The 13,548-nt window shown below is 47.3% G+C and overlaps 1 protein-coding gene across 1 annotated transcript in view; it reads left to right on the top strand.

The window, feature by feature from the left end:
• Trpc7 (transient receptor potential cation channel subfamily C member 7) overlaps positions 1-13,548 on the top strand; it is a 123,082-nt gene that overhangs the window by 31,641 nt on the left and 77,893 nt on the right. Inside the window, exon 3 of the mRNA XM_028772105.1 lies at positions 3,908-4,090. Within this exon, the coding sequence (XP_028627938.1) occupies positions 3,908-4,090 (183 nt within the window). The remainder of the gene's footprint in view (positions 1-3,907; positions 4,091-13,548) is intronic.

Genomic DNA, 13,548 nt, shown 5'->3' with positions numbered 1-13,548 from the left:
GAAGGAAGGAAGGAAGGAAGGAAGGAAGGAAGGAAGGAAGGAAGGAAAGAAGCTACTTTGCTGTTGGTGTGACAAAACACCTTAACAAAACAACTTAAAGAAGAAGGGTGCATTGTGGCTTACAGTTCCAGAGGGACACCATGGGTGACAGCTGGGAAGACCCAGCAGTGGGCAGGGACAGCATGCTGGTGACAGCAGGAAGCGGCTGTACATGCTGAGTCAACATTCAGGAAGCAGAACATGAACAGGACCTCAGGTCTGCTGTAAAGCCTCAAGGCTGACTCCTCCAGTGAGCTCTCTCCTAAAGCTTCCACACACCCCAAACAGTGTCACCAGCTGGGGACCAAATATTCCAACTAACGAGCCTATGGGGGACACTTAACATTCAAACCACAACAAGGAGGAATGAAGGCAGAGATGGAGGAAAAGAAGAAAAGAATCGATTCCCTTCACCAGGTGTATCCTTTCCTCTTCTCTCCTTCATAATACAACTCTAGAGACCCATGTGCCCCACTGGCTGCAGTATCTCTCTTTCTTCTCAACACTCTGTGGCCGGATCCTCATGGTGTCCCAGAGTTGTTCCATCAGGAGGCTCCTGACCCCAAGTCACTGACTTCAGTAATGGAATCTCAATCTTCTTGTTTAGGGACGGTAAGGCTTCAAGGGAAAGCTGTGACTGATGATGTATCGTGTTTAAGGCACTTTTCTTGTTACTGTTACGACAACCATCTCTTAACGAAATCAGGCATGTGGAAAACAAAAGTTGCCTCCGGGCATACAGCATGTTCATCCCAGCTAACTATCTCCCTCTGCGCCAGTGGAAGACTTCGATAAATATTTCCTCCCATAACCAGGTCCCTGAAGGGAAGAATGTGGGAGTAGATTTGAAGTCCGCACTCCTTTGAAATTTAATTTCTAGGGTCTCCATTGAGGAATGAGTGTTAATTAGCCTGAATTGTGTGGGCGTCTCCATAGCACTGACCTGAGAAAGTCCCTTCACTTTTGTCCCATCTGGGTAATGAGCATCACTCTCTCCTGATTTTTATCTGTCAGTCATTTTGACAAAACTGACAAGTTTGAATTCTTCACTAAAACCAGGAAAACCAATGACTTTCTGAAACCGATGCTGTTAAACGACGGGCTCAGCACCAGAAGTTCAGGACCAGAGCAGGCTCCTGCGTGGGTTCAGCTTGCTGTCTGTTTTGGGTCCAGAAATTCATCAGTAGAATCAACCCAGTATCACTTTTTTTAAAATCCCAAGATAGTTTCTTAGAAGTACATTTGCTATTAAGTCTATGTAAAAACAAAAAGAACTTTCAAAAAGCCCAAAGGAATAGTTAAATGTATGGCAAAGCTGTGAGATTCGGAATGCCAATCCTTGATATTTAACGTGAAGCTACAGAAATGAAGACAGAGACTCCACGAAAGGACAGGTCATATAAAATGGTATGCTTATTCCAGAAGTAAATTATCAAAGCCACACGCATTAGCAATACACTCGGCCACCCCTCCTTGGTATTTACTGGAACAAGTGAGACCATGAGTTCACCCAGAGACTTGCGCACTGACATTTATAGCCGCTTGCTCTTATTTGCTAGAGGCTAGAAACACCCAACGGCTTCAGCAAGTGAGTGCGCAAACTGTGGTACCACCATAGAGCGGCTCCAAAGCAGACAGAAGTGAACTCTGATGCGCGTGGCAACCCCGATGAAGACATGACACTCAGCTGCTGACTCAGCAATGAGCGTGTCCTCTGTGACTGCGGTCTGAGGCCACAGTGGAGCCCACACCTGAGAGCACTGCTAAATGGAACAATCCGCCACACCAGAAGACAGCAGAGACAATGGGTGTGGACACCGTTGTTCAGAGTTCTGCCGTTACACAGAACAGGAAACTGGGGCTGTAATGGGAGTCAGGAGACATTTATTTTTAAGACAAAGAAATAACGGCATGTGTAGGAGCCAGCAGGAGCCGGTGGAGCTGGAGGTGCAGGGGAGGGAGGGGAGAGTGGAGTGTCCTTGAGTAGCCGTCTAGTGTGAGTGGAGGAAGTGGCATAGGGAGGGGCAGAGGTGACTGGTCCCAGACTTCCTGAGTGTAGAGGCAGGAGAGGCAGTCTGTGTGGTGCTGTGAGTGTGGACAGCTTCTTTTCTGACAAGAAGCAAGGTCCTCTGTGACCTGAGAAGAGAAGGCTGCACACAGCAGAGGCACGCACTCGGCCCCTGGGGCTCTCTGAGTCTCAAGGCTTCTGTCTGGAAATGGTGACAGTCCTTCCTTTACAGGGTTCTGTGGGGAATAAGACGATGGCTCACTGGTACTGGGAACCAGCATCCAAGAACACGACTTTTAGATGATTTGGGCAAGGGTAGCTTCCTGCACACTCACTCCTCTTGGCATTTGGTGCTCTTGGCTGGAACTCTGAGGGTGGATTCCCCAGCTTCCTTGGTGTTTAGAAACAGCCGCTACACCGCTCACTGGTACCCTCACTGTCTGGTGTGTAGTAACTCCTTGAGAATGAGTGGATGGTGAGTGGGTGAGTCCTAGGATGAAGAAAGACAGGATGCAGCATTCATGTCAGCCCAGTTTTAGATGCCCAAACCTCCCACACCCGTGGACCAGCTCGCCAGTCTGCCCAAGCTTTGCAGTAGCCATGTCTCCATGGAGTTACTGAAACTTTCTTCTTCTATCTAAATTCTGAATAAAAATGGAGCATGGCCATTCTTGTCTGAAAATATTTGCTTGATCCCTTTCTTTTTCCCAGCAAGTAGGCACTCGCTGACCTCTGTGTGTAATGCAAAGTGACATTCTGAGGTGGTATCCAGGACCAGGGCTGGAAATCATTAACTGAGGGAAATGCCTGAGCATCTCGGCCAGGCTCCTGCCTCTGTACTGAGGAATCCAGGCTTCAGGGAGGTGAAGCTATCCTGTCTGCCAACTGTGGGTTGTGAGCCTGTGGGTTGATGATAGTGATTAACACTGAGAGTGACATTTGCTATGTGTGTGATTTCAACTAAGAGATCCGAAAGGAAGCTTTGAGGAGAAATATTTGGGGGGAAGGTGGTGTGCAGGTGCTACGGAATACTCTTTTCTTTTTTTTCCCAACATTTTTTTGTAGTACTGACTAAAATTTTGAACTATCTGTTAGGAAGACTTAGACAAGCTGGAGTGTCACTAAGAAAGGAAGTAAGCCCCTCAAAGACATTCTGAAAGAAATACTTGAGGGGAGGACCCAGGAGGAATTCATTAAGAAAGGGCAAATATTAGCAAGAGGGTCGGGACCCAGAACAGTTTATTCAACAGGCAGGCAGCGCAGGAGTCACGATTTGCTAAATAAACGTGTGTGTGGATTTTTAAAAAAGCATAATGTTAGATGTGAATTACAGTTCATTTTAAAATTTATAAGCCAGTTTCCCGGACACGAAAAGGCACACCTGTGTACATTATGTTTTCCAGCGCAGTCTATCAGCCATAGCTTTCCAGCAGAGCCTTGTGAAGCAGTCCCCGACACTGACTGGAGTGACATTTTCTACAGTATTAGGATCTACTCAGCCTTGGGTACAAGGACCTGATATTCTGAAAGAGCCTGGGGAGAGCAGGACAGACTCACAGATCACGAAGGGACAAACTGACAAGGCAGATTCCTGGGCCCTATCCCTGGGAATCCTGGCTCAGTGAGTAGGGTGGAGTGTGGGAATCCATGACTTCAGCACACACCCGAGGTGACCGTGAACCATTCACTGAGCAAACGCTAGTTTAGAGAAGACAGGCCCAGGTGACAGTGACAGCCTTCCATTCTGGGGCCAGCACATGTCTCTGGCTCCAAGGCCCTGCCCAGGTTCACTGTGCTGACCGAGCAAGCCAACCGGCAGGGCTCAGTGTGACACACCCTGATTTCTTTTTATTCTGTTAGAATGATTACAGGAAGTTATCTATGCAATGCAAGGATTTTGTGGTGGGCGTGCTGGACCTGTGCCGAGACACAGAAGAGGTGGAAGCAATTTTAAATGGCGATGTGAACTTGCAAGTCTGGTCCGACCTCCACCGTCCAAGTCTGAGCCGAATCAAACTCGCCATTAAATACGAAGTCAAGAAGGTAAGCTCTCTGCCTTTCCTGCCTTCTTGCCTGGCTTTGCAGGGCTGCTGGCCCAGCTTCGTGCTCATGTGTATTCATGTGCCCACAAAGTAACTGTGATACCCAGAATCTGCCGAGACTGGGAACCTCCAATTTTGCAGAGCTGCTCAGATTTCACCTCCCCTTTCTACCTGGGCCCCTAATCCCCAACAGAGGAATCACAATCAGCCCATGAGCAGGCCTTGAGCCCAGAGAGCAGAAATCACAGTCTCCAAAGGGCTGTCAGAACACACTCCCAGCAGGCTCCCATGGGCTCGCCAGCCAGACTTGCTGAAAAGCGTGTAGTTGATCGCTCAGTAGCATCCACTGAGCTTTCTCTGCACCAAGGAACTGGTTGCACAGAAAGCAGCTTGGAGAGAGGGCCAGGCAAGACCTGAGGACCTCAGAGGCTTTGCTTAGAGATGGTTCATTCCAAAGTCTCATTACATTCTCAATAGAAAGCTCAAGTAGATGCCCAAAGGCAGGCTCAACTTCTTGACAGTACATACCAAGGTCCTTCAGGGGCCACTGCCTCTCCACCATCACTCACACACAACCCAGTCACACTTACACTGCAAGACCCGGTCTCCAAACAACCAAATAGTATTAAAATGCCCTAGTCTTGGCTCTGAACATTTCTCGTCCCTTGATTATCCAAACAGGGGCAGCAGGCAAGGGGTGTAACTCAGCCATCAAGTGGCATGTGCCCCTGAGACTCGTCTAGGGAGGGCTTCCATGGTTCCTAAGGATTTCTGTGCTCCTACTTCAGAAATCATCATAAATCTGAGGAAAATGGATTTCCCCGAGACTGAGTCCCCAAAACCGGAGAGGTTTTGCCTGCCGGGTGCTGGGCAAAGTCAAGCTTCAAGTTCAAATCTCTGTTGTTGAGCTCGTGGAAACGCATTGTTTAACCTAGCACCAGATCTGATCAGAGGGTTTGCTTTGCTTTGTTTTTAACCAAAGCACAGGGGTCTCATTCTGGAACTGCTGAGACTTCCCACTCTCCAGTTCACACAAGCCCTGCTGCAGACCCTGTGTGACCTTGGTAAAGATGACCTTGAGGTGCCTTCAAGCTTCTGAGCACCCCTGTCTTCACCAGCTAGAGTAGCTTCCTGCCCCTCACAGGGCACAATAACGAGACCTGAAACATCCAGGAAACAGGAGACGCTGGTGGGGTCTGCGGTTTAGAGTCCCAGAATCTGACTATTACGAGCAATCACAACAGTGCCTACCCTGTAGACATTGTCCATGTTCCCGCTAAAATGTAAATTCAATTCCTCTAACAAAACTGCCATTGAAAGTAGAGTCACTCAGTGAGTGGGCGTCTGGCCATTTCCTCATAGCCACCATGTCCCTCCATTGCCAGCTACAGACAAATGATCTGATAATGAATGAGGTAGAAAATCCGTGGTCACAATGGCCGAGGTCAGAATAAAAGGCTTTCGTGAGAGAAATGATTTGCCCTGGTGGAATTTTCCAATTAAGGGAGTCATAAAGGTCTCAGGAAATATCTATAGTGAATGTCAAGCGTCACTGCCTCCACAGGTGGGAAGATGAGAAATGACTTGTGTGGGATGCTAACCTTGGCTCATGTCAAAGCCCTCCAATGTGCAAATTCTCTCTGACCATGAATGCCATCATGCAAAGGCAGGCAGCCCTGTAGCTTTTCCTGACATCTGTTCTATTGTGAATTACTAATGAAAATGTCTAATATTAGGAAGGCTTATGAATCATAGAATGTACTTGCAGTCTGACCTCAGGAATCTTAGCATATCCTCACAAACACACTCCTGCCTGGACATCTGACTTGCAAGTAACAACTACCATGAACCATGTACAAATATGCTGTCTTTTGTATCTGAGATACATTGATCAATTGATAGATAGATAGATAGATAGATAGATGATACATAGATAAGATAAATCAGTAATAGATAGATGATAGATACATACATATATAGATATATAAGATAAATACATACGTAGATACAGATAATAGATGACAGATATATAGATACATAGACAAACACATAGATAGATCCATAGATAGATAGATGATAGACACATAGACAGATGGTAGATGACAGATTCTACAGCCTAAGGTTCTGCCTAAGTGCTATCAGATCAGCCCATTCATGCAGACGTCCAATGAGACTAGTTATTCTTGGCATTTTCGCAAGCATCTAATCAGGTATGATAGACTTGGATACCTTGAGTTCAGCATAATCAGACAGATGCCTTTGCTCCAAGACACCATAGAGCCCTTAGTGCGTGTCACTGCTGTCATGGAAAATACAGCACACCTTATAGAACCATGGAGGAGCTCTTTACATTGTCCACGTATCAGTCTGAAACACAAGTTCAGTCTCTCTGTCTGTCCCATGGTAAGGACACGGTCTAGTATAAAGTTCCTCTTAGAGTGGTCAACTGTCTTAGAAGTTGTGACTGTCCTCCATGACTTCTTTGTCTACTTGCACGTGAGCGGTGTGTGCCGCCCTGGGCCTGCTCACAGGCAGGATGCTGCCTCTCGTCTCAACACTTGCCTCTTTCTAGGACTTATCCTAACATCCAGCCCACTGTCGACCTCCACAGATGAAGACATAGGAGCCCTTAGTAAAGAGGCCAATCCTGGGCTGGTGTCAGGACACAGACTTCCAGCCTGAACCATAGACTATGTGGCCTTGTGGTCTCAGTTAAGTCACCAGCACGACTTCATACTCCATCTGCAAAAGTGGATGAATGAGCTTTTTCTTTATAAAAAGTTTTGCAAATTTCCAGATGACAAGGGAGGCAATATTCTGGTGACTATGCTGTCCTCTGTATGTCAAAAACAAGGCGCCACTGCTGTCTCTGTGGTGACTACCTATTTTAAGACACTCAATGTCCTACCATCCTCTAAGACATTCTCCAAATTGCCTTATGTGATCTCCCCCAAGAATGTTAAAAAGTAACCCCAGGGTAAGGACACCATCTAGTATGAAATTCCTCTTGGAGTGGTCAACTGTCTTATAAGTTGTGACTATCCTCCATGACTTCTGCTTTAGGAAGGTAACGAAAGCCAGGTGTGGTGGGGTCCATCTTTAATCCTAGAACTTGAGAAGCAGAGGCAGGAGGATCTCAATGAGTCTGAAGCCACCCTGGTCTACTGAGTGAGTTCCAGGACAACCAGAGCTACATAATAAGACCCTGGCTCACAAACAAAACTGGGTAACTCAGACTCAGTAATGCAGCTGACGGCAACCCTTGAGTGACAATGTTGGAGACATGGCTGGGAGTGAGCCCAGTGAGGTCAACTGAGGGTCTAACCATGGACTTATGGACTCACTTGAACAGACACTCAGACTTAACATCTCTTGCTACTAAAGGTAGGATAATAAGGCAAGCCTGACAGGCTCTGACAAGATTCAAGGGGGATAAAATGTTTGTACCTTGAATGTGGCCAGCCCTCATCAACTGTGGAGAGAAGGCAGTAGTGTCAATTGCTCGTTACAGTGGCTTACAGGCAAGGCAAGGGACAAGTGCTAAGGGCTCACTGGAGACCCTACCTGCTACCACCTGAGAGAGCAAGTGCACCTCCTGAGAATTCAGAGGTAAGACTCTATCCCCAGCCACCTCTCCCCAAAGCTCTAAAGTGACAGTGCCTGTACCCTACAGCCACTTAAAACCACCCCCAGCTTTGGCTTGTAGCTGCTCAAAATGCTTCATCATCTTCTCGGGCTGTAAGCCAGCTGAGTGAGGCAGCTTGCTGTCTATCTCCATCTCCTATATCCTTCTCAAAGGCCTAAAAAGCCTCATGCACAATCTACTGATTCTAAGTAAACCTGGGGCGTTTCTAGGCTTACCCTCAGGAAAGGCCTAACGACCTTAGATCTCAATTTCAGCTCAGCTGAGCCCATGCTTCATCCATAAAGCAAACCCAGCATATGGCATGTGGTGACTGCCTGGTGACATAGGCAACTTATCAAAGGGGGAATGCATCTCATTCCTCTTCCTCCTCTTCCTCACTACTTCTTCATCTTTGGACTTGAGGGTGATGTCCGCCTTCCCTTTTGCTTGACTGTCTCTTCATCATCCTTCCTCCCATCTACCTGAGGGAGGACCAGATAACTCTCCTAGATACAGCAAGAGAACTCTCTAGGGTTTGGTCCTGTAGTAGTCAAAGGAAGTAGGGCAAGGAGACCCAGACTGTCCTGTTTTGCATCACAGAAGTTTTAACTGTACCCATGGAATGGGGACAGCATCTTGGACATAATCAAGCAAAGGCCTCCTACATGGGGAGAAATACACAGAAAGGAGGGCGTGGCAGATCTGGAGTGGAGAGAGAAATGATTACTTTTGCTAAATCTATCACTTCTGTCGAAGAAGCGCGTGCGCGTCTCTTTCCAGACAGCACACAGTATCTACAGTGATGGTGATTAGTTCATAAGTCTTCGATCACCAGCTCTGAGCTCTACAGACACAGCTTGGTCTGTTACAGAACCAGTGAGAGCAGGTCACATTCTTGCTCCCAACAACTTGGAGAACCAGATGGAGGGGATGGCTTGTGACTCCAGAAGTAGCAGCCTCTCATGCACAGTCCTCAGCAGTCTCACCATGTTCAAAAGCATACATGAAGAGTGTGTTCTCAGACTCCAGCATTCTCTTAACTGCCAGTGTCAATCATATCAAAAAGCAGTAACATTGTTCTGCTAAACAGAGGTACAAAGGAAAGATTCTCCTCCCTAAACTGAGAAACAGGACACAGCAAGGAAAGGTCAGACAAAAGCAAGACCGACATCCAGCAGGGCAAAAACCAAGTCCTGATGCTCCATGTTGGGTACCTAGGACTCATGATGGAATCATCTAGGCTCCAAGGGCTTGAGTCACCTGCCCTGCAATCCTCCTACAGGAGCCTGGACTAAGACTATGCCACTATACGATATTATACAATACTATACGATACGATATAATACCAGACCATACCGCCCCACACCCCACCCCACCCCACACCACACACTACCCCACACCACCCCACCTCACCCCACCCTACACCCCACAACACACCATCCCACACCACATACCACCCCACTCACACTATACAACTACAGGCCACTACTACAGCTGGAGCCAGCCCCCACTCTGTACACGCAGCAGTCCTTGGCAGATGTTCTGAGATCCTGGCATCTCTAAAATCCAGAGTCTCTACTGCAAACTGGGCTTCAGTTTCACAGTTTCCTGCAGATGCCTGGCCCACCACCCTTCGGGAACCCCTGCATTAGCCTCTGTGACCCACTATTCTTGCATCTTTTATGCCTGTAAAACCAGATACCACCTGCATGATGCTGACACATTCTGTCAGCTCAGGAAGTGATCTGGCTCCCTTGGACCACACCTGCACCGGCCTTTGTGTGGAGACTCTAGGCAAACCTTTTCCGGGCACAGTCTTGTTTCTCAGTAGGAAGTTCTTCAGTGGCATTTTCTCCTCTCTGATGAACTAGGACCTCTTTCAAATGCAGCCTCCAGTCTTACCCTCAGGACACCTTGCCTACTGTCCCTCCCAGCAGGAGGTTTCTCTTAAGGATTCTAATACCTTCAAAAATCAAGCCACTGTCTTATCTGAACTTTCTCCTTTCTCTTCCAGTTCACACATTTGACAGGTCTTCCATTTCCTGCTCTTGCTCTCTCACCGGGAACTTGAGTAGACTTGGTGAGAAGCAGCAGACCCAGCCTAGCTACAACCAGACTCATGGCTTGGCATTTCTCCTGCCAAACAATGCACCCTGTAATTCTGAATTGCACCCCATTTGAGCTATCAGATCACAGGCAGAAGACAGACAAGTTCTTTGCCAGAATAAAAATAAATATTTTCATCCCCGTTCCTGACAGAGTGCCATGTTACCCTCTGAAAGCACATGAGTCGGGCCTCCACTGACCATCAGTCCTCAGCGCCCACAAGGAGGTCCCCTGAGCTCTGCTTATAGGTTTTTAGGGCTTTTCTAACTAAGTTACACACACACACCGCAATTCATCCCGATAAACTGGCTCACAGACCTGCAGACCTCATGAGCATCTTCAATCCCACAAGATCCCCATTCCGAGTACCAGTTTTCCCTGTTAGTCACTCTCCTTATCCTGGGACAAGATACCAAACAAAAGCAGCTTAAGGAAGGAAGAGTTTATCTTTAGCTCATGGTTTGAGTGCTCAGCCCATTACAGGAAGTCAAAGAAGCAGGCTGTGAGGCAGATGGTCACTCGGTATCCACAGTCAGGAAGCAGAGGGATGAACGCTGGTGGTGTAGTCTGAGACCCCAATCAATGGAATGGTTACAGCACACAGTTAGGGGTGGGTGCCCCCACCTCAATTAGCCCAACCTAGCAACTCCCTGTCAGATGTCCCCAGAGGCTTGTTTCCCAGATGACGCTATACTCTGTCAGTTTGACAATCTACAGTAATGGTCACACACACCAGCCCAGCTGCTGTAACTCTGTTTCCTGGGGCTGCCACCATTCTCTTACGTGCCAGGAGAAGAGGCACGTATAAAATGTGCCCACAGGACTCAACACAGTAGAAGGCTTTGAGCCAGGAGAGCTTTGGGGAGAAGAGCTCAGTGAGAGAGCATTTGGCTATGAGGAAGACTGTCGATAGGTATGGGAGTGGGGACATATTGTCCACCTGCATTATCCCACCTAAATGTGGCCCCAGTGAACACCATGTGCTTGTTTTACAGACATGGTGCAAATGGATCTGCTTTTCCACTAAGAGAGCTACTAGGAGGGACTAGAGCCTGCTGGGCGGCAGCACTGCATTTAGCTAGGAGCATGGCAGCACATCTCCTGATCACTAGGCATATGGATAGAGACATAGCCCTTCACTTACTAGCCGGGGGACCTCTCATGTACATTATAGGCCATTCTAATCTTCTAGAGCCTCACCAAAAAGGAAAGGAAAAGAAGCGTGAGGCCTAGCAGCCATCAGAACCAGCTGGCATTGTCTCCCTTATGTATCCTTCATGGACAGGACGCTGGGGAGAGGGCCAGTGACCTCTGTTGGGTCCTATTTCATTTCCTCTGTCTGCACAATGCACAGGCAAGGCCAGTGAACAAAGGGGACCTGGGGATATCAGGCCTTTCCAAAGGACATCTGAGGGGCCAGTCAGACATGCGCAGGCTCGAGCAGACACTCCCCCACCGAGCTTCCCTGCAGCACGCTGTACTAGCAGACGCTCAGAGGTAAGCTGAGTGCAGGCTGCCTGGCTGCTCAGGCGTCAGGTGCTACCCCAGGCTGTGCTGCATGAAGACTCTCGCTGCCAGACCATGCTGATACCAAAGCATCCATCACCAACCCCTTCGGGATGCTGCTCCTCACTTCCGGGGCTCTAGCCTGGCACAAAAAATAACCAGCATCTATTCATCACCTGGCTTAGAAGTGCTGTCTTTTACTCAAGAAAGTGTGGGTTTTCCCAAGCAGAAAATATTAATGAAAGAAAGAATAATAAGAATAAATGTGTATGAATCATGATCTGCCTGGAAGACTTCCTAGGGAAAGCAATAGGAAAGTACCTGGCAGAAGCCTGCCTCTCTGTGTTGAAGTCTCAGAGCCCTGGGTTACAAGATATATGACTTTAAACATGTAATTTCATCTTGAGACCTCAATTTTCCTGTCCATATATGAGAACATATAACCTAAGAAATAGCATTCAATGTTTATTAGCACACATAATCTAATTTAAAATGGTATATATACATAATAGATTAGCCAGAGGAAGCTACTTGGCATGCTGATATTATGCGCAGAACCACCCTCAGGCTACATAAGTGCCCCTCGGTTCAGTCCCACTGTTTGTAATATTTTGGGCAGATCATTTTTTGCTGTGAGAACTGTCCAGAGTGGCAGCCCTGACCTCCACCCAGTGTCACCTCCCCTCAACTGTGCACACAAAAGTGCATCTGACTGCTTCCAATATCCTTCTGAGGACAATGAGGACAAAGCCCTCCTTGCTGAAAAATGCAGGGCTAGTTTTCGGACTCTAAGCTACACAAAGCCCTGGATTCTAAGCCTCCAGGATAGGAACTGTAGTTATCCCAGTGACTTCATACATCTCTTCCCTGACAGAGCCACCTGGGAGCTTTGTGACAAGGGCAGATCCCTACCCAGTTTCAGGCTCAGCTAGCCTCAAGGGACGCACATCAGTATTTTCTAACGCTCTCAAGAGATTCTCAATTTCTGAGCATGAACTCACAGAAGGTGGGGCCTCTCTGGAAATAGTACACATCCTACATGTGTACTTCATGCTAAGCAGAAGAATAAAGTGTGCACCGGGAAGCCAGAGGCCTCGGTGCTCCTCCAATATCGGTAATTACCAACTACCTACAATACAAACACATCTAGTGGAATCTAGATGCCATTCAAGGCTGGCCCTAGAGTACAGACTCAACATCTCCAATCTCTCTACTACCGACTGTGTCCCTTTGGGTCATAGAAAAAGTAGCTTGTTGTCCAGGGAAACCCTGCCACTGGCTCTGGCTCCCCAGTCTCATAGATGAAGCAAAGAGGTGACTCCCAGTGCATCCTGCAGTCGGAGAGAAGCAGTGGGACCTTGCCTGAGAGTTTCGGGTCATGGAAGAAATCACTGAATGCTATAGCTGGTCTCTGGGATGTTCCCATCTCAATGGCCTGAGTTATCACTGCATCCCCGAACTCTGCCCAACTTGTCAAAAAGAAAAGGGAGACACGCAGTCACTGAAAATCCTGTTGACCTGTCTTACTGGCAGGCTGTTAAACTTTTTTACCTGTCTGCTCTACACAAACAAATGTGTGCAGGGAGAACTCTTTGCAACACTTGCTCTTTGGTTACCAAACTTCCTGTGCCACAGGATTTTAGTGTGCACAGCTCTACCCATCGGGTGCTGTGTTTGTTGAGGTAGGCAGAGCTGGATCACGATTACTTTCCGATTTGAAAGTCAGCAAGTAGAAAAGAATCTGAGGGCATTTACAGCAGGAACACAAAGTCTTCATCATCCCTGAGAGCAGATGTAAACCAGGGGCAACTAACCACAACACACAAAAAAACAAAACAAAAAAAAACCCTATTTTCTAATTGTCATTTTTACCCCATAAATCAAAATGATCTTAGAAGTCTCCCCTGAAAACTTCTAGCTGGCTCTAATAACTAAGCTAAATACCAAATGTTCATTTCAATCATATTATTTTGGTTACATATTCTCATAGATTTAGACTTTTAATGAGGAATTGATCTATTGCAAATTCCTTCCATTATGTCACACAATACATCATTCTTGGGGAGGAGGTCTGTAAGTACAATTATAGATGAAATAGTTTGTTTAATATGAATGCTTCAGTTAAGATAATTAGGGCCACAGTGACATCATGCCTGCATGGTATTAGCATCTAAGTGGTCTCCCTGCATCTTCTCTCTTCCTTACACACACATACACACACA

Source organism: Grammomys surdaster, unplaced genomic scaffold (assembly GCF_004785775.1).
Source record: "Grammomys surdaster isolate TR1022 unplaced genomic scaffold, NIH_TR_1.0 211, whole genome shotgun sequence".
Taxonomy (NCBI): Eukaryota; Metazoa; Chordata; class Mammalia; order Rodentia; family Muridae; genus Grammomys; species Grammomys surdaster.
This window is presented reverse-complemented; position numbering and strand designations above follow the sequence as displayed.